The sequence below is a fragment of the Salvelinus fontinalis genome, chromosome 30, assembly GCF_029448725.1.
Source record: "Salvelinus fontinalis isolate EN_2023a chromosome 30, ASM2944872v1, whole genome shotgun sequence".
In the NCBI taxonomy this organism is placed as follows: domain Eukaryota; kingdom Metazoa; phylum Chordata; class Actinopteri; order Salmoniformes; family Salmonidae; genus Salvelinus; species Salvelinus fontinalis.
This window is the reverse complement of record NC_074694.1, coordinates 28,389,954-28,409,001: the sequence shown is the minus strand read 5'-3', so window position 1 is coordinate 28,409,001 and position 19,048 is coordinate 28,389,954. Positions and strand designations below refer to the sequence as shown.

Sequence of the window (19,048 nt, the reverse complement as noted above, 5' to 3'; positions counted from 1 at the left end):
AATGCAGCCACAAGATGCAGCCGTTAGACCGTACCATCTTCAAGGGTCTGAAGGCCTTTTACAACAGGGCAGCAGATCAGTGTATGACGACCCATCCTGCGAAAACGATAGGTATATACCAAATGGCTGGCCTCTTCGCAAAGGCCTATGACAAGTTGGCCAGTGTGGCGAGAGGAGTGGAGGGCTTCCGGGCCAGTGGGCTGTGGCCTTTGGAGAAGGATATCTTCATAGAAGTGGACTTCGTGTCCGCTGAGGTTATAGAGGGGCCCATTGCCGGTAAGAAAAAGTCATCAAAATGAAGGAAACGTTGCAGAAGCAGCATGTATTTGGTAGAAAGTGTTTTTTGTTGTTTATTTTCAATGCAAAGAATTCATTCAACCACAGTGCTCTACTGCCACCTCTACCGATACGGCCACCAGTTCTACCGCCGCCACCTCTACCGATACGGCCACCAGCTCTATCGCCGCCACCTCTACCGATACGGCCAACAGCTCTACCGCCGCCACCTCTACCGATAAGGCCACCAGCTCTACCGCCGCCACCTCTACCGATACGGCCACCAGCTCTACCGCCGCCACCTCTACCGATACGGCCACCAGCTCTACCGCCTCCATCTCTACCGATACGGCCACCAGCTCTACCGCCTCCATCTCTACCGATACGGCCACCAGCTCTACCGCCTCCACCTCTACCGATACGGCCACCAGCTCTACCTCCGCCACCTCTACCGATACGGCCACCAGCTCTACCGTCTCCACCTCTACCGATACGGCCACCAGCTCTATCGCCGCCACCTCTACCGGTACGGCCACCAGCTCTATCGCCGCCACCTCTACCGATACGGCCACCAGCTCTATCGCCGCCACCTCTACCGATACGGCCACCCGCTCTACCGCCGCCATCTCTACCGATACGGCCACCAGCTCTACCGCCGCCACCTCTACCGATACGGCCACCAGCTCTACCGCCGCCACCTCTACCGGTACGGCCACCAGCTCTATCGCCGCCACCTCTACCGATACGGCCACCAGCTCTATCGCCACCACCCCTACCGGTACGGCCACCAGCTCTATCGCCGCCACCTCTACCGATACGGCCACCAGCTCTACCGCCGCCACCTCTACCGATACGGCCACCAACTCTACCGCCGCCACCTCTACCGATACGGCCACCAGCTTTATCGCCGCCACCTCTACCGATACGGCCACCAGCTCTACCGCCGCCACCTCTACCGATACGGCCACCAGCTCTACCGCCGCCACCTCTACCGATACGGCCACCAGCTTTATCGCCGCCACCTCTACCGATTCGGCCACCAGCTCTACTGCCTCCACCTCTACCGATACTGCCAACAGCTCTACCACCGCCACCTCTACCGATACGGCCACCAGCTCTACCGTCTCCACCTCTACCGATACGGCCAGCAGCTCTATCGCCGCCACCTCTACCGATACGGCCACCAGCTCTATCACCGCCACGGCCACCAGCTCTACCGCCGCCACCTCTACCGATACGGCCACCAGCTCTATCGCCGCCACCTCTACCGGTACGGCCACCATTTCTATCGCCGCCACCTCTACCGATACGGCCACCAGCTCTACCGCCGCCACCTCTACCGATACGGCCACCAGCTCTACCGCCGCCACCTCTATCGATACGGCCACCAGCTCTACCGCCGCCACCTCTACGGCCACCAGCTTTATCGCCGCCACCTCTACCGATACGGCCACCAGCTCTACCGTCTCCACCTCTACCGATACGGCCACCAGCTCTATCGCCGCCACCTCTACCGGTACGGCCACCAGCTCTACCGCCTCCACCTCTACCGATACGGCCACCAGCTCTACCGCCGCCACCTCTACCGATACGGCCACCAGCTTTATCGCCGCCACCTCTACCGATACGGCCACCAGCTCTACCATCTCCACCTCTACCGATACGGCCACCAGCTCTATCGCCTCCACCTCTACCGATTCGGCCACCAGCTCTATCGCTGCCACCTCTACCGATACGGCCACCAGCTCTATCGCCGCCATCTCTACCGATACGGCCACCCGCTCTATCGCCGCCACCTCTACCGATACGGCCACCAGCTCTACCGCCGCCACCTCTACCGATACGGCCACCAGCTCTATCACCGCCACCTCTACCGACACGGCCACCAGCTCCACCGCCGCCACCTCTACCGATACGGCCACCAGCTCTATCGCCGCCACCTCTACCGGTACGGCCACCATTTCTATCGCCGCCACCTCTACCGATACGGCCACCAGCTCTACCGCCGCCACCTCTACCGATACGGCCACCAGCTCTCCCGCCCTACCTCTATCGATACGGCCACCAGCTCTACCGCCGCCATCTCTACCGATACGGCCACCAGCTTTATCGCCGCCACCTCTACCGATACGGCCACCAGCTCTACCGTCTTCACCTCTACCGATACGGCCACCAGCTCTATCGCCGCCAACTCTACCGGTACGGCCACCAGCTCTACCGCCTCCACCTCTACCGATACGGCCACCAGCTCTAACGCCGCCACCTCTACCGATACGGCCACCAGCTTTATCGCCGCCACCTCTACCGATACGGCCACCAGCTCTACCATCTCCACCTCTACCGATACGGCCACCAGCTCTATCGCCGCCACCTCTACCGGTACGGCCACCAGCTCTATCGCCGCCACCTCTACCGATACGGCCACCAGCTCTATCGCCGCCACCTCTACCGATACGGCCACCCGCTCTATCGCCGCCACCTCTACCGATACGGCCACCAGCTCTACCGCCTCCACCTCTACCGATTCGGCCACCAGCTCTACCGCCGCCACCTCTACCGATACGGCCACCAGCTCTATCGCCGCCATCTCTACCGATACGGCCACCAGCTCTATCGTCGCCACCTCTACCGATACGGCCACCAGCTCTATCTCCGCCACCTCTACCGATACGGCCACCAGCTCTACCGCCGCCACCTCTACCGATTCGGCCACCAGCTCTACCGCCGCCACCTCTACCAATACGGCCACCAGCTCTATCGCCGCCACCTCTACCGATACGGCCACCAGCTCTACCGCCGCCATCTCTACCGATACGGCCACCAGCTCTACCGCCTCCACCTCTACCGATTCGGCCACCAGCTCTACCGCCTCCACCTCTACCGATACGGCCACCAGCTCTACCGCCTCCACCTCTACCGATTCGGCCACCAGCTCTACCGCCTCCACCTCTACCGATTCGGCCACCAGCTCTACCGCCTCCACCTCTACCGATTCGGCCACCAGCTCTACCGCCTCCACCTCTACCGATTCGGCCACCAGCTCTACCGCCGCCACCTCTACCGATCACTAGCTCTACCTCCACCAGCTTTAACACCAAAACCTCTACCTCCACCCCATCTACCTCTGCCATAATCTCCACACTGCAGCCTACCCGTGTCCAAATGTTGGTAAGAAAATAAAAAAGTCTGTTAGAAGTGTTTATTGTACCAATACTCATGTGTTCTTGTTTGTTTGTTTTTGCTTAAACCGACAACCAACAGCTGCAGCAGTTCTATTGGAGTTGTCCCTGAGGTCGAGGCTCCAGGAGTCGAGGACGAGGAAGAGGAAGGCAGAGTCTGCGGCTGGACTGACAGCCTCACCTTACAAAAGGTTGCTGGAGGAAAACGCTCGACAGAAACATCAACAAGAAGAGAGAGAGAGTAAGAAAATGATGCAGGTTCTTCAAATAAAAGTGGTCTCAGAGAAGGTTGTTGCAGCACAACAAGCCACATCAGCCACCGAAGAAGAAGAGGATGCGGAATGTCTTTCCTGTGAGGAGCTGTTTTCAGTCACAGGACTGGATTAGGTGTGAGCAATGCAGGAGGTGGGCTCATGAGTTGTGCTCCAATTTGACTGGGGATAGCTTCATTTGTGACCCAGGTACAAATTAGAATTGTGCAATAGCAGAGCATAAGAGATGCAACATCAATGTTACACTGAATTAGTTAAGTTATGTTTTATTGTTATTAAATGTTATATTCCAATGTTATTTAATGTTATTAGTTATATTCCATTACAATATCATATTCCAATGAATACATTTTTGAATGAATTAAAAGCTATTGAAAACCTTTTGCTCCTGAATGTCATTTTAAAGACTGCTGGGATTTAAAATCTTGTATTATTCAAATGATGTTTAGTGTAATTTACATAATGGATTGTAGGAAAATAAACAACAAAGAAAGAACAAAGACAATGAATGTGCAGGTGAGTTAAAAAGAGGGACTTTACATCAATTCTCCTCATAGTACAGATATTAATAGTGACATGTGCAACACCCTTTTCCCCCAAATTTGATTTAAATAATAAAAATATAACAACTAGACTTGGATTTTAAGTATTACTTACTTAAGAATTTCTAAATAAAACTGATTAAATGGATTTAATAGCCATTTATGTCCCTTTAGTTTATTCGCCAAAGCATAACCTTCATCCAGATACTTTTTTTTCTAAACATTGCTTTTTTGTGTCAGCAATTAGACATTTTTGTTAGGGGTGGCTAGTTACCCCCTAGTACCCTAATGTGAAAAATCTTAGTCTCATCATCACTCACCGATACCGTGGTATTGACTTGTCCCAAATGCAGATTGATCAGGTATAACTGTAACAGGACTGGAGCTACAGCTGCACAGAGATTTTTGCAGTTCGTTCCAGTCATTGGCAGCAGAGAACTGGAAGGAGAGGCCAAAGGAAGAATTGGCTTTGGGGGTGACCAGTGAGATATACCTGCTGGAGCGCATGCTACGGGTGGGTGCGGCTATGGTGACCAGTGAGCTGAGATAAGGCGGGACTTTACCTAGCAGGGTCTTGTAGATGACCTGGAGCCAGTGGGTTTGGCGACGAGTATGAAACGAGGGCCAGCCAACGAGAGCATACAGGTTGCAGTGGTGGGTAGTATATGGGGCTTTGGTGACAAAACGGATGGCACTGTGATAGACTGCATCCAATTTGTTGAGTAGAGTGTTGGAGGCTATTTTATAAATGACAACGCCGAAGTCGAGGATCGGTAGGATGGTCAGTTTTACGAGGGTATGTTTGGCAGCATGAGTGAAGGACGCTTTGTTGCGAAATAGGAAGCCGATTCTAGATTTAATTTTGGATTGGAGATGTTTAATGTGAGTCTGGAAGGAGAGTTTACATCTAACCAGACACCTAGGTATTTGTAGTTGTCCACATATTCTAAGTCAGAACCGTCCAGAGTAGTGATCCTGGACGGGCGGGCAGGTGCGGGCAGCGATCGGTTGAAGAGCATGCATTTAGTTTTACTTGCATTTAAGAGCAGTTGGAGGTCACTGAAGGAGAGTTGTATGGCATTGAATCTCATTTGGAGGTTAGTTAATACAGTATCTAAAGAAGGGCCAGAGGTATACAGAATGGTGTCGTCTGCGTAGAGGTGGATCAAAGAATCACCAGCAGCAAGAGCGACATCATTGATGTATACAGAGAAGAGAGTCGGCCCGAGAATTGAACCCTGTGGCACCCCCATAGAGACTGCCAGAGGTCCAGACAACAGGCCCTCCGATTTGACATACTGAACTCTATCTGAGAAGTAGTTGGTGAACCAAGCGAGGCAATCATTTGAGAAACCAAGGCTGTTGAGCCTGCCAATAAGAATGTTGTGATTGACAGAGTCGAAAGCCTTAGCCAGGTCGATGAATACGGCTGCACAGTAATGTCTCTTATCGACGGCGGTTATGATATCGTTTAGGACCTTGAGCGTGGCTGAGGTGCACCCATGACCAGCTCTGAAACCAGATTGCATAGTGGAGAAGGTACGGTGAGATTCGAAATGGTCGGTAATCTGTTTGTTAACTTGGCTTTCAAAGACCTTAGAAGGGCAGCGGCAGCTTTCCAATCTATGGGAATCTCAGACGATACGAAAGAGAGTTTGAACAGGCTAGTAATAGGGGTTGCAACAATTTCGGCAGATAATTTTAGAAAGAGAAGGTCCAGATTGTCTAGCCCGGCTGATTTGTAGGGGTCCAGATTTTGCAGCTCTTTCAGAACATCAGCTATCTGGATTTGGGTGAAGGAGAAGTGGGGGAGGTTTGGGCGAGTTGCTGTGGGGAGCGCAGGGCTGTTGACCGGGGAAGGGGTAGCCAGGTGCAAAGCATGGCCAGCCGTAGAAAAATGATAATTGAAATTCTCAATTAATGTGGATTTATCAGTAGTGACAGTGTTTCCTAGCCTCAGTGCAGTGGGCAGCTGGGAGGAGGTCCTCTTATTCTCCATGGACTTTACAGTGTCCCAGAACTTTTTAGAGTTTATACTACAGGATGCAAATCTAACAACAGTAGTCTTGTATGGTGTCGTGTCGTGGATCTAACAGCAGTAGCCTTGTATGGTGTCGTGTCGTGGATCTAACAGCAGTAGCATTGTATGGTGTCGTGTCGTGGATCTAACAGCAGTAGCCTTGTATGGTGTCGTGTAGTGGATTTATCAACAGTAGCCTGTATGTCAATCTGTGTCTGTATGTGAGGGCTCCTTTTTTATAATTGTATTATTGTTTTGAAAATGTATTTAAGAGGACAGGAGCATTTATTTACCAGTTGTATTTAACATAGAAGAGTGTAATTGTTTTTAGGCCAGGTGTTTTTAGTCAAGATGTTTGTGTTTTTAATGTAATATGTAATTGTTGTACTGTATGTGTGTTTATAGTTTTGTTTAATGTTGTGTTAGTGTATGGAAGTTGTTATGTCTGAAATGTTGTTCCCCCTGCTGCTATTGGACCAGGTCTCTCTTGGAAAATAGATATTATCTCAATGAGAAAAACCCTGTATAAATAAAGGTAAAATAAATCAAATAAAAAACATAATGACACATATTGTTGAAAGCCTCAGACCAGACTTCCTGTATTGACCCTTTGTTCACAGCAGCAATCAGCAGTCAGTTGGCAGTCGTTGTACCTCATTTGATTGTTATTCTTTCTTACTTAACGGATTTTGTTGCTCTATATGATAAATGTTCCTCTCGTCTAAATCATGTTAGTGTATTGTAACTATTAGTCCAGATGGCTCTCTGATTTGGTTTAGTCTCTCCGGTCTCCACATCAGTCATCAGATAATTAGCTGCTCGTCCATTCCTTTCAGCAGGACATATGGGCTGATTGGCTCCCCACCCCACGAGGATCCCCAAATGTTAATAAAGTCAATGCATGCAGGCATTGATACAGTACAGACACCACAGCTGCTTGAATGGGGAATACAAGCACCAGATTTAAATGACAGAAGGAGCTATCCTAATTTTCCCATTTCCTTTTCCCATGTTTGTGGGTGAGAGAGTGGTGTGTGTGTGTGTGTGTGTGTGTGTGTGTGTGTGTGTGTGTGTGTGTGTGTGTGTGTGTGTGTGTGTGTGTGTGTGTGTGTGTGTGTGTGTGTGTGTGTGTGTGTGTGTGTGTGTGTGTGTGTGTGTGCTTGTGCGTATGTGTGTCAGAATACAGAAAGGTTCACTTAATTATAGCAGGGAGGGAAAAAGTCACTTTGGTTTTTTATCTTTTTTTATTTTTTTACTAAACTATTATTCTCTACTTCCAGCACAATTCGTATTGCCGGAAATGCTCTTGTCTTATGAAACCAACCCTATCCAAACTTCTAAGGAATTTTTATCTCCAAAAGTAGGGCAGTAAAATAATTACTTAAATGGAAAAATAAAAACCGGAAGAAAGGAAGGAAGAAATACTTTGCTATGCATTGATGGGTTTGTTTGATTGTAAATTATAAATAGACTTATTTTACTCTTTCTCCTTACTTTATTCACAGAGCAGATATATTCACTTTGTTCAATTTCTCAGTTTTTAATATGTGGATGGTAATGAATGTTGTGAACAGGTAGGGGGCCATAATATCCATCCAAACTTTAAATGGAAAAAAACAACCTTGGAAGTTAAAAATAATACCACCAATTCTCAAGCCGGATAAAAGGCAGGCTTGGGCTATTTCTAGCCCACAGGTCGCCAATTGCCGACCCCTAACAGTGAGTGTGTCCTTTCTCCCCCATGCAGGCACCCCGTTCCGGGAGGGGCAGGCGCGGGACTTGAAGGTGGCTCTGAGGGGTACAGACCCCTCCATCCCTCTGGTGTTTGTCAGTGAGAACCATGACCTGGGTAACACACCCACCCCGGAGACTGTAGGCCAGTTCTGCAACGCCTGGGGAGACGACTACTTCAGCTTCTGGGTGGGTAGAGTGAGATGAAAACATACTGTAGAAGGAGATTGTACAAAGCCCTTACAGTCCCTTATAAAAACACTGGTCATTTTGACCCAGATAGAAACAATTGGCCTATAGCATGAATGGTAGGGGCAGAGTGCCAGCCCTTAGCTAACACTTTAATCCAATGTGAATTAGGCTACGACTGTTTTGTTTGTTTATTTGGATCCCCATTAGCTTTTGGAGAAGTAGCAGCTACTCTTCCTGGGGTCCACAAATAACACAAAACATGACAAGTAACAAAAAACTGATAGACAAGGACAGTCACACAAATGTTGCTCTGAACAGGTGTCATTTTAGATTCTGAACTCTATTTCGATCGTGCATCTGTTTCTCTCTCAGGCTGATACAGAGAGACTCATCCATGATTTTATTAAAAGCAGGCTTGACTACTGTAATGGTCTCCTGTCTGGTCTACCCAGGAAAGCCATTGGTCAACTGCAAAACATACAGAATGCAGCAGCACAGGTAATGACCAAGACCAGACGGAGAACACACGACACCGGTTTTAAGGTCTCTGCACTGGCTGCCTATGAGTTTTAGAATTCATTTTAAGATTCTTCTATGGGTTTTTAAATCAATCCACAACTGTGCACCCCAATACATGTCAGACATACTTTTAAGTTATGTACCCAGTAGGTCCCTCAGGTCCTCTGACACTGGCCTTTTAACTATCCCAAAGCCTAGGACAAAGAGGCATGAAGGCAGCCTTTAGTTATTATGCCCCCAGCCTATGGAATAGCCTGCCAGAGAACCTGAAGGGGCCAAAACTGTGGAAATTTATTGAGATCTTAGTGTGCTTTTTAGTCATTCCGTTTTTATTGTTATTCTTTAGTTTTTTTATCCTATTATGTTTGTTGTGTAGTAAAAGTTTCACTGTTTTTTATTTGTTTTTTTCTGTGAAGCACATTGCGCTGCATTCCATGTCTGAAATGTGCTGTATACATAAAGCTTGATAATGACATAATCTAAATAACATTAACCTATACTGTAATCCCAACCCAGCTGTTCTTTGGTGTGTGGGCCTGCCCGGACCTGAGAGACGTCCAGGAGGCCTGGTTAGAGGGCCAGCTGCAGAAGGCCTCCCAGGGGCCTGGGGTCACTCCCAAACAAGCCTTTAATTTTAGTAATTTAACTTGAATTAAACTTTATTTAGGAGAGAATCCTAATTTCCACTAAAAACATATTTTCACTTCATGCATTGATGTCTAGGAAGGCTTTCCACTAGATGATAGAACATTGCTGTTGGGACTTGCTTACATTCAGCCACAATATATATATTTTTGATTTATTTCACCTATATTTAACCAGGTAGGCAAGTTGAGAACAAGTTCTCATATACAATTGCGACCTAGCCAAGATAAAGCAAAGCAGTTCGACACATACAACAACACAGAGTTACACATGGAGTAAAACAAACATAGAGTCAATAATACAGTAGAAAAATAAGTCTATGTACAATGTGAGCAAGTGAGGTGAGATAAGGGAGGTAAAGGCAAAAAAAAAGGCCATGGTGGCGAAGTAAATACAATATAGCGAGTTAAACACTGGAATGGGAGATTTGCAGTGGAAGAATGTGCAAAGTAGAGATAGAAATAATGGGGTGCAAAGGAGCAAAATAAATAAATACAGTAGGGGGAGAGGTAGTTAAATAAATTATAGATGGGCTATGTACAGGTGCAGTAATCTGTGAGCTGCTCTGACAGCTGGTGCTTAAAGCTAGTGAGGGAGATAAGTGTTTCCAGTTTCAGAGATTTTTGTAGTTCATTCCAGTCATTGTCAGCAGAGAACTGGAAGGAGAGGCGGCCAAAGGAAGAATTGGTTTTGTGGGTGACCAGAGAGATATACCTGCTGGAGTGCGTGCTACAGGTGGGTGCTGCTATGGTGACCAGCGAGCTGAGATAAGGGGGGACTCTACCTAGCAGGGTCTTGTAGATGACCTGGAGCCAGTGGGTTAGGCGACGAGTATGAAGCGAGGGCCAGCCAACGAGTGCGTACAGGTCGCAGTGGTGGGTAGTATATGGAGCTTTGGTGACAAAACGGATGGCACTGTGATAGACTGCATCCAATTTATTGAGTAGGGTATTGGAGGCTACATCGCCGAAGTCGCGGATCGGTAGGATGGTCAGTTTTACGAGGGTATGTTTGGCAGCATGAGTGAAGGATGCTTTGTTGTGAAATAGGAAGCCAATTCTAGATTTAACTTTGGATTGGAGATTTGATGTGAGTCTGGAAGGAGAGTTGACATTCAAACCAGACCCCTAGGTATTTGTAGTTGTCCACATATTCTAAGTCAGAACCGTCCAGAGTAGTGATGTTGGACAGGCGGGCAGGTGCAGGCAGCGATCGGTTGAAGAGCATGCATTTAGTTTTACTTGTATTTAAGAGCAATTGGAGGCCACGGAAGGAGAGTTGTATGGCATTGAAGCTTGTCTGGAGGGTTGTTAACACAGTGTCCAAAGAAGGGCCAGAAGTATACAGAATGGTGTCGTCTGCGTAGAGGTGGATCAGAGACTCACCAGCAGCAAGAGCGACATCATTGATGTCTACAGAGAAGAGAGTCGGTCCAAGAATTGAACCCTGTGGCACCCCCATAGAGACTGCCAGAGGCCCGGACAACAGACCCTCCGATTTGACACACTGAACTCCATCAGAGAAGTAGTTGGTGAACCAGGCGAGGCAATCATTTGAGAAACCAAAGCTATCGAGTCTGCCGATGAGGATGTGGTGATTGACAGAGTCGAAAGCCTTGGCCAGGTCGATGAATACGGCTGCACAGTATTGTTTCTTATCGATTGCGGTTAGGATATCGTTTAGGACCTTGAGCGTTGCTGAGGTGCACCCATGACCAGCTCTGAAACCAGATTGCATAGCGGAGAAGGTATGGTGGGATTCTAAATGGTCGGTAATCTGTTTGTTGACTTGACTTTCAAAGACCTTAGAAAGGCAGGGTAGGATAGATATAGGTCTGTAGCAGTTTGGGTCAAGAGTGTCCCCCCCTTTGAAGAGGGGGATGACTGCAGCTGCTTTCCAATCTTTGGGAATCTCAGATGACAAGAAAGAGAGGTTGAACAGGCTAGTAATAGGGGTTGCAACAATTTCGGCGGATAATTTTAAAAAGAGAGGATCCAGATTGTCTAGCCCGGCTGATTTGTAGGGGTGCAGATTTTGCAGCTCTTTCAGAACATCAGCTGACTGGATTTGGGAGAAGGAGAAATGGGGAAGGCTTGGGCGAGTTGCTGTGGGGGTGCAATGCTGTTGACCGGGGTAGGGGTAGCCAGGTGGAAAGCATGGCCAGCCGTAGAAAAATGCTTATTGAAATTCTCAATTATAGTGGATTTATCGGTGGTGACAGTGTTTCCTGTCCTCAGTGCAGTGCGCAGCTGGGAGGAGGTGTTCTTATTCTCCATGGACTTTACAGTGTTCCAGAACTTTTTAGAGTTTGTGTTGCAGGAAGCAAATTTCTGCTTGAAAAAGCTAGCCTTGGCTTTTCTAACTGCCTGTGTATATTGGTTTCTAGCTTCCCTGAAAAGTTGCATATCACGGGGTGTTCGCTGCTAATGCAGAACGCCATAGGATGTTTTTGTGTTGGTTAAGGGCAGTCAGGTCTGGAGAGAACCAAGGGCTATATCTGTTTCTGGTTCTAAATTTCTTGAATGGGGCATGCTTATTTAAGATGGTCAGGAAGGCATTTAAAAAAAATAACCATCCTCTACTGAGATCAATATCCTTCCAGGATCCTTCCAGATCATTACTGAGGTCGGGCACTGATCGGTATTCATCCCAAAAGTGTTCTATGGGGTAGAGGTCGAGATTCATCACTCCAGAGAATGCATTTCCACTGCTCAGGGGTCCAATGGCGATGAGCTTTACACCACTCCAGCCGACACATGGTGAACTTAGGATCGCGTGCGGCAGCTTGGCCATGGAAACCCATTTCATGAAGCTCTTGATGATCAGTTCATGTGCTGACGCAAAAACCCTTGTGCTTACAGTTTGGAACTCGGTAGTGAGTTTTGCAACCGAGGTCAGACGATTTTTACACGCTGCGCGAGCTTGTGTGAGCTTGTGTGGGCTTGTGTGGCCTACCACTTTGCGGCTGAGGGCAGAAAGTTGATGAACTGGCTTGTTAGAAAGGTGGCATTCTATAACGGTGCCACGTTTAAAGTCTCTTCAGTAAGGCCATTCTACTGGCAATGTTTGTCTTTGGAGATTGCATGGCTGTGTGCTCGAGTTTATACACCTGTCATTAATGGGTGTGGCTGAAATAGCTGAATCCATTCATTTGAAGGGGTGTCCACATACTTTTGTATATATAGTGTACCTCATGAAGCAACAACTGCTCTCTATAATCACCTCATGATCATGCATTCGTCTGTCTCTTCCATAGCAGGCGTAAAAGAAACACAGACTGGACAAGTAGATGCTCAATGGATTATGATCACTGTAGTTAATTACCACGTTTTATGCGCTTAACTATGTAGTATATTTGCTTGTTGGAAACTAGAACTCCCTACTACATTGCACAGTTCGGGCTGGATCTGATTTATTTCTAGAGAAACTGTGCAATGTGCGCTTTGAGCATTCATTTCTGGGTAACATTTAAGTTCCTTACTGTGATTGTTTTCAATTATATATATTTTTTTTAATGAACGAAAATAGCTTCTTAGCAAGAGCAATGTCTTAAGCAAGAGGTTTGCTAGGAAAAAATCTTGCTTGAGTGGTCTAAGTGGGGAGAGGAAAACGGAAAACTACCTATTATTGGCAGAGAGATTTGTAACTCTTTCTTATTGGTCTATGAACTAAATTACTACCTGGTGATGTCACCAGGCAGGCCAAAACTCCACCCCACCACAACAGGCAGAAATTCCAGATATTCCTTTCAAACAGCTCTTACACTAAAAGGGTATTATCATCATTTTGACTATATCACAGTATTATTACAACCTTAGTGTGGAAATATATGCATCAAATACAGGAAATCATGTTTTTGACTGCGCTGGGCCTTTAATACCACAGATTTGTATAACTAAACTAAGATAGACCACAGCTTGTCGTTTCCAATGGCAACAAATGAGTCATAGTGGGCAGAACCAAGTACGCGTTAGCGATATCCTATTAGCCCGTTCTAGCAAACATCTGCATATTTCCGTTAGGGAACGCCTACTCTGTGAAGTGTGCATGTGCAATAACTCAATTCGCCTTTGCACTCCTAAACAGTATGGTTTTTAAAAACTTTTGCAAAAGATCAAGTCTACAAAACTTAGTTAACTCCGTTCATAACAGATTTTAGTTTTGGGAACAGAAAACTGTATTGAGATCAAATGTTTAATCGATGAGAAAATTTGCAGAATGTCGGCCAAAATGCATCTTGTTCCCTCTTCCCCCTCCATATCTGGTAGTGAGTGGAAACGCCAACCGGATGCTTCACATTTATACATCCAGTGAAATATCTGTCTCATTGTTCTATTTGTGCTCATACCATTGTTCCTTTGGAGCCCTGAGACGTACAGTATAGTAATATAACACACACACGCACACGCACACGCACGCAGACACACACGCAGATACACACAGACACACACACACACACACACACACACACACACACACACACACACACACACACACACACACACACACACACACACACACACACACACACACACACACACACACACACACACACACACACACACACACACACACACACACACACACACACACAGCCAATGATGTGAGCCATGTTGTCTACTCTACTCTAGCTCCACAATGAGATAGGGTGCAGGCCAAGCAGCAGGCTGTTAGTCAGCCTGCCAGATTAGTGGAGTCTGCCACTAGCACAGTCAGTGTAGTCAGCTCAGCTATCCCCAAGAATCCGTGTCTGTGCCTCGATTTAGGTTGAGCAAAACAAAACATGGTGGTGTTCCCCTTAGGCATCTCTCTGGAATAAAGACCTCCTCCATTCCTATCATTATTGAAAGAGATTGTGATGTCTCACATCTCAAATAGGGTTACTTAATGTTTAGATCCCTCACTTCCAAGGCAGTTATAGTCAATGAACTAATCACTGATCATAATCTTGATGTGATTGGCCTGACTGAAACATGGCACAAGCCTGATGAATTTACTGTGTGAAACTAAGCCTCTCCCCCTGGTTACACTAGTGACCATATCCCCTCGCATCCCGCAAAGGCGGAGGTGTTGCTAACATTTATGACAGCAAATTTCAATTTACAAAAAAAATAGCTTCTTTTGAGCTTCTAGTCATGAAATCTATGCAGCCTACTCAATCACTTTTTATAGCTACTGTTTATAGGCCTCCTGGGCCGTATACAGCCTTCCATCAATGAGTTCCCGGAATTCCTATTGGACCTTGTAGTCATGAAAGATAATATTCAAATTTTTGGTGACTTTAATATTCACATGGAAAAGTCCACAGACCCACTCCAAAAGGATTTTGGAGCCATCATCGACTCAGTGAGTTTTGTCCAACATGTCTCCAGACCTACTCATTGCCACTGTCATACTCTGGATCTAGTTTTGTCCTGTGAAATAAATATTGTGGATGTTAACCTGTTGAGGCTGGGGGCGCTGTTGTCACTATTTATGGTAATCGTGTAATTTTTGAAACGGCTTCCTACAAAATTCTTGATCGTACAATATGCATATTATTATTATTATTGGATAGAAAACAGTCTATAGTTTCTATGGGAGTTGAAATTTTGTCTCTAAGTGGAACAGAACCCATTCTACAGCAATTTCCCTGACATGGAGTCAGATTTCAGAAATGTTGGCCCCTGATCTGGAGTCAGTTAAAAGGCCACTGTTATTGCTATGAGTATACGGACACTGCTTACGTCTTCCCCTGGATGCCTTTACGTGATGACGATTTGAATGGGGTCGATTGCGCGTTCACAGGCACTATAAATTAAAAAACCCTGTAGCTAGTAAGTCTTTTGGAGCTGCGTCATGCGCGTGGAGGACACCGACCCGCACCTGTTCCAAGCATTAGTGTTGGGAGTAATCTTTCTCCGGTCATGTTAAGACTCGTTATAGGAGTTAAAAACATCATAAGGTAGTTAATTTAAAGCGTTTTATAGCAATTTATATCCGTTTAGTGCGATTTTGGGACATTTATTTCTGAAACGCTGTGAATCGCTGGGCACGCTTCCAGTTCATGCTGAACGCAGTTGGCATTTCCACATGGCAAGAGGACAGCTTTCCACCAAAAGACGATTAGACCCAAGAAAGGATCCTTTGCCCAAGATACTGATGGAAGAACAGCTCAAAGTAGGAAATTTTTATTATGATAAATCGTGTTTCTGTCGAAAAATGTTAGTGGCTTAGGACGCCATGTTTTTTGACGTAGCTTCGCTTGGCGCAAACTGTATTGAAAAGTAAGGATAATTTAAAAAATGTAATTCCGCGATTGTATTAAGAATTAAATTGTCTATCAATCGCTGTCCACCCTATATTTTTTAGTCACGTTTATGAGTATTTATGTATACGAGTAGATCACTGTCTAATGTGGCGCACGGACATTTTCTCACCAGCTGGGCTACTTTCCCCATTGTCTAACCATGATTTTGGTGGCTAAATATGCACATTTTCGAACAAACTGTATATGCATGTTGTAATGTGATGTTACAGGGGTGTCATCTGAAGAATTCTGAGAAGGTTAGTGAAAAAAATAATATATTTTGGCGATGTTTACGTTATCGCTCACTTTGGCTAGAATTAATGCTGGGGTAATGTTTGCACATGTGCTATGCTAATATAACGATTTATTGTGTTTTCGCTGTAAGACACTTAGAAAATCTGAAATATTGTCTGTATTCACAGGATCTGTGTCTTTCGATTAGTGTATGCTGTGTATTTTTACGAAATGTTTGATGATTAGTAAGTAGGTAAACACGTTGCTCTATGTAGTTATTCTAGTCCATTTGTGACGGTGGGTGCAATTGTAACCTATGCCATCTACCTGAAATATGCACATTTTTCTAACAAAACCTATCCCATACCATAAATATGTTATCAGACTGTCATCTGATGAGTTTTTTTCTTGGTTAGGGGCTATAAATATCTTAGTTTAGCCGAATTGGTGATAGCTACTGGTGTTGGTGGACAAATAAAAGATGGTGGATTATGCTAATGTGTTTTTAGGTAATAGGTTTACATCTTTACATATTGTGTCTTCCCTGTAAAACATTTTAAAAATCGGACATGTTGGCTGGATTCACAAGATCTGTGTCTTTCATTAGCTGTATTGGACTTTAATGTGTGAAAGTTAAATATTTAAACAAAATATTTTTTTTGAATTTCGCGGCTCTGCCTTTTCAGTGGGGGTGGGGGGGGAGTGCCGCTAGCGGCACCCTCATCCTAGACAGGTTAACGTTTTTCCTCATAATCCTGGACTATCGGACCAACATTTTATTACTTCTGCAATCGCAACAAATAATCTGCTCAGACCCCAACCAAGGATCATCAAATGCCGTGCTATAAATTCTCGGATGACACAAAGATTCCTAGATGCCCTTCCAGACTCCCTCCACCTACCCAAGGATGTCAGAGTACAAAAATCGGTAAACCACCTAACTGAGGATCTAAATGTAAACTTGCGTGATACCCTAGATGCAGTCTCACCCCTAAAACTAAAAACATTTGTCACAAGAAATTTGCTCCCTGTTATACAGAAAATACCAGAGCCCTGAAACAAGCTTCCAGAAAATTGGAACGGAAATGGTGCTCCACCAATCTGGAAGTCTTCCGACTAGCTTGGAAAGGCAGTGCCGTGCAATATCGACGAGTGCTCACTGCTGCTCGATCATACGCTTTTTCCAACCTAATTGAGGAGAATACGAACAATCCCCCCCCAAAATGTGCATGCTATCGCAAAGCTAACTAAAAAGCAGCATTCAACAAGAGACAATAGCTTTCACTTCAGCAGTGATAAATTCATGAACTTCTTAAACGAAAAGATCATGATCATTAGAAAGCAAATTACGGACACCTCTTTGAATCTGTGTATTTCTCCAAAGCTCAGTTGTCCTGAGTCTGCACAGAACTGCCAGGTCCTAGGATCAATGGAGGCACTCACACTTTTTAATCCTGTATCTCTTGACACATTCATGAAAATAGTCATGGCTTCTAAACCATCAAGCTGCATACTGGACCCTATTCCAACTAAACTAATGAAAGAGCTATTTCCTGTGCTTGTTCCTCCAATGTTGAACGTAATAAATGGCTCCCTATCCTCCGGATGTGTACCAAACTCACTAAAAGTGGCAGTAACAAAGACTCTCTTGAAAAAGACAAATCTTAACCCGGAAAATGTAAAAAACTACTGACCTATATCGAATCTCCCATTCCACTCAAATGTTTTAGAAAAAGCTATTGCGCAGCAACTCACTGCCTTCCTGAAGACAAATAATGTATATGAAACTCTTCAGTCTTGTTTAAGACCCCATCATAGCACTGAGACTGCACTCGTGGAGGTGATAAATTATTGGCGTCAGACCGAGGCTCTGCATCTGTTCTCATGCTCCTAGACCTTAGTGCTGCTTTTGACACGATCAATCCTACATTCTTTTGGAGAGATTAGAACCCCAAATTGGTCTACACGGACAAGTTCTTGCCTGGTTTAGATCTTATGTGTCGGAAAGATGGTTTGTCCACTGACAAATCAATTGTACGTTTCTGTGTTCCTCAAGGTTCTGTTTGAGGACCAGTATTGTTTTCACTATATATTCTACCTCTTGGTGATGTCATTCGGAAACACAATGTCAACTTTCATTGCTATGTGGATGACACACAGCTGTACATTTCAATGAAACATGGTGAAGCTCCAAAATTGCCTACCCTGGAAGCCTGTGTTTCAGACATAAGGAAGTGGATTGCGGTATATTTTTACATTTTAAACTTGAACAAAACAGACATGCTAGTTCTAGGTCCCAAGAAACAAAGAGAGCTGCTGTTGGATCTGACAATTAATCTTGTGTCATGCCCTGCTATAGAGAAGGTTTTTATTCTCTATTTTGGTTAGGCCAGGGTGTGACTAGGGTGGGCAGTCTATGTTCTTTTTTCTAGGTTATTGGTTTTCTATGTGTTTGGCCTGGTGTGGTTCCCAATCAGAGGCAGCTGTCTATCGTTGTCTCTGATTGGGAGCCATATTTAGGTAGTCTGTTTTCCATTGTGTGTTGTGGGTGATTAATTTCTGTTTAGTGTGTGTTGCACCTGATGGAGCTGTTTTCAGTTGTCACTTTGTTGTTTTGCTTTGTAGTGTTCAGTTTACCATTAAAATGACGAACACTTACAACACTGCGTTGTGGTCCTCTCCTTCTCCAGACGACAATCGTGAAATATCACCCACCACCAAAGGACCAAGCATCGTGGTGGAATGGACTCCTGGACATGGGAGGAAATCTTGGACGGAAAAGGACCATGGGCACAGCCGGGAGAGTATCGCCGTCCGAAAGAGGAGCTGGAGGCAGCTAAAGCGGAGCGGCGACGCTATGAGGAATTGGCGAGAGGAAAAGTGCACGAGAGGCAGCCCCAGAATTCTTTGGGGGGGGGAACATGGGTAGATTGGCGGACTCGGGTAGGAGACCTGAGCCAACTCCCCGTGCATACCGTGGTGAGAGAGTGACTGGGCAGGCACCGTGTTATGCAGAGAAGCGCAAGGTGTCCCCAGTGCGCCCTGTGCGCTACATCGCAGCTCCTCGAATTGGCCGGGCTAGAGTGGGCATCGAGCCAGGAGGGATGATGCCGGCTCAGCGCATCTGGTCTCCAGTGCGTCTCCTCGGC

At 46.0% G+C, this 19,048-nt stretch overlaps 1 protein-coding gene across 1 annotated transcript in view; it reads left to right on the top strand.

Moving 5' to 3' along the window:
• The window catches only part of LOC129828956 (serine/threonine-protein phosphatase CPPED1-like), a 29,255-nt gene extending 19,573 nt beyond the window's left edge, over positions 1–9,682 (top strand). The window contains exon 3 of the mRNA XM_055890298.1: positions 8,037–9,682. Within this exon, the coding sequence (XP_055746273.1) occupies positions 8,037–8,124 (88 nt within the window). The 3' untranslated portion in view covers positions 8,125–9,682. The remainder of the gene's footprint in view (positions 1–8,036) is intronic.
• The last annotated feature ends 9,366 nt before the right edge of the window (positions 9,683–19,048 follow it).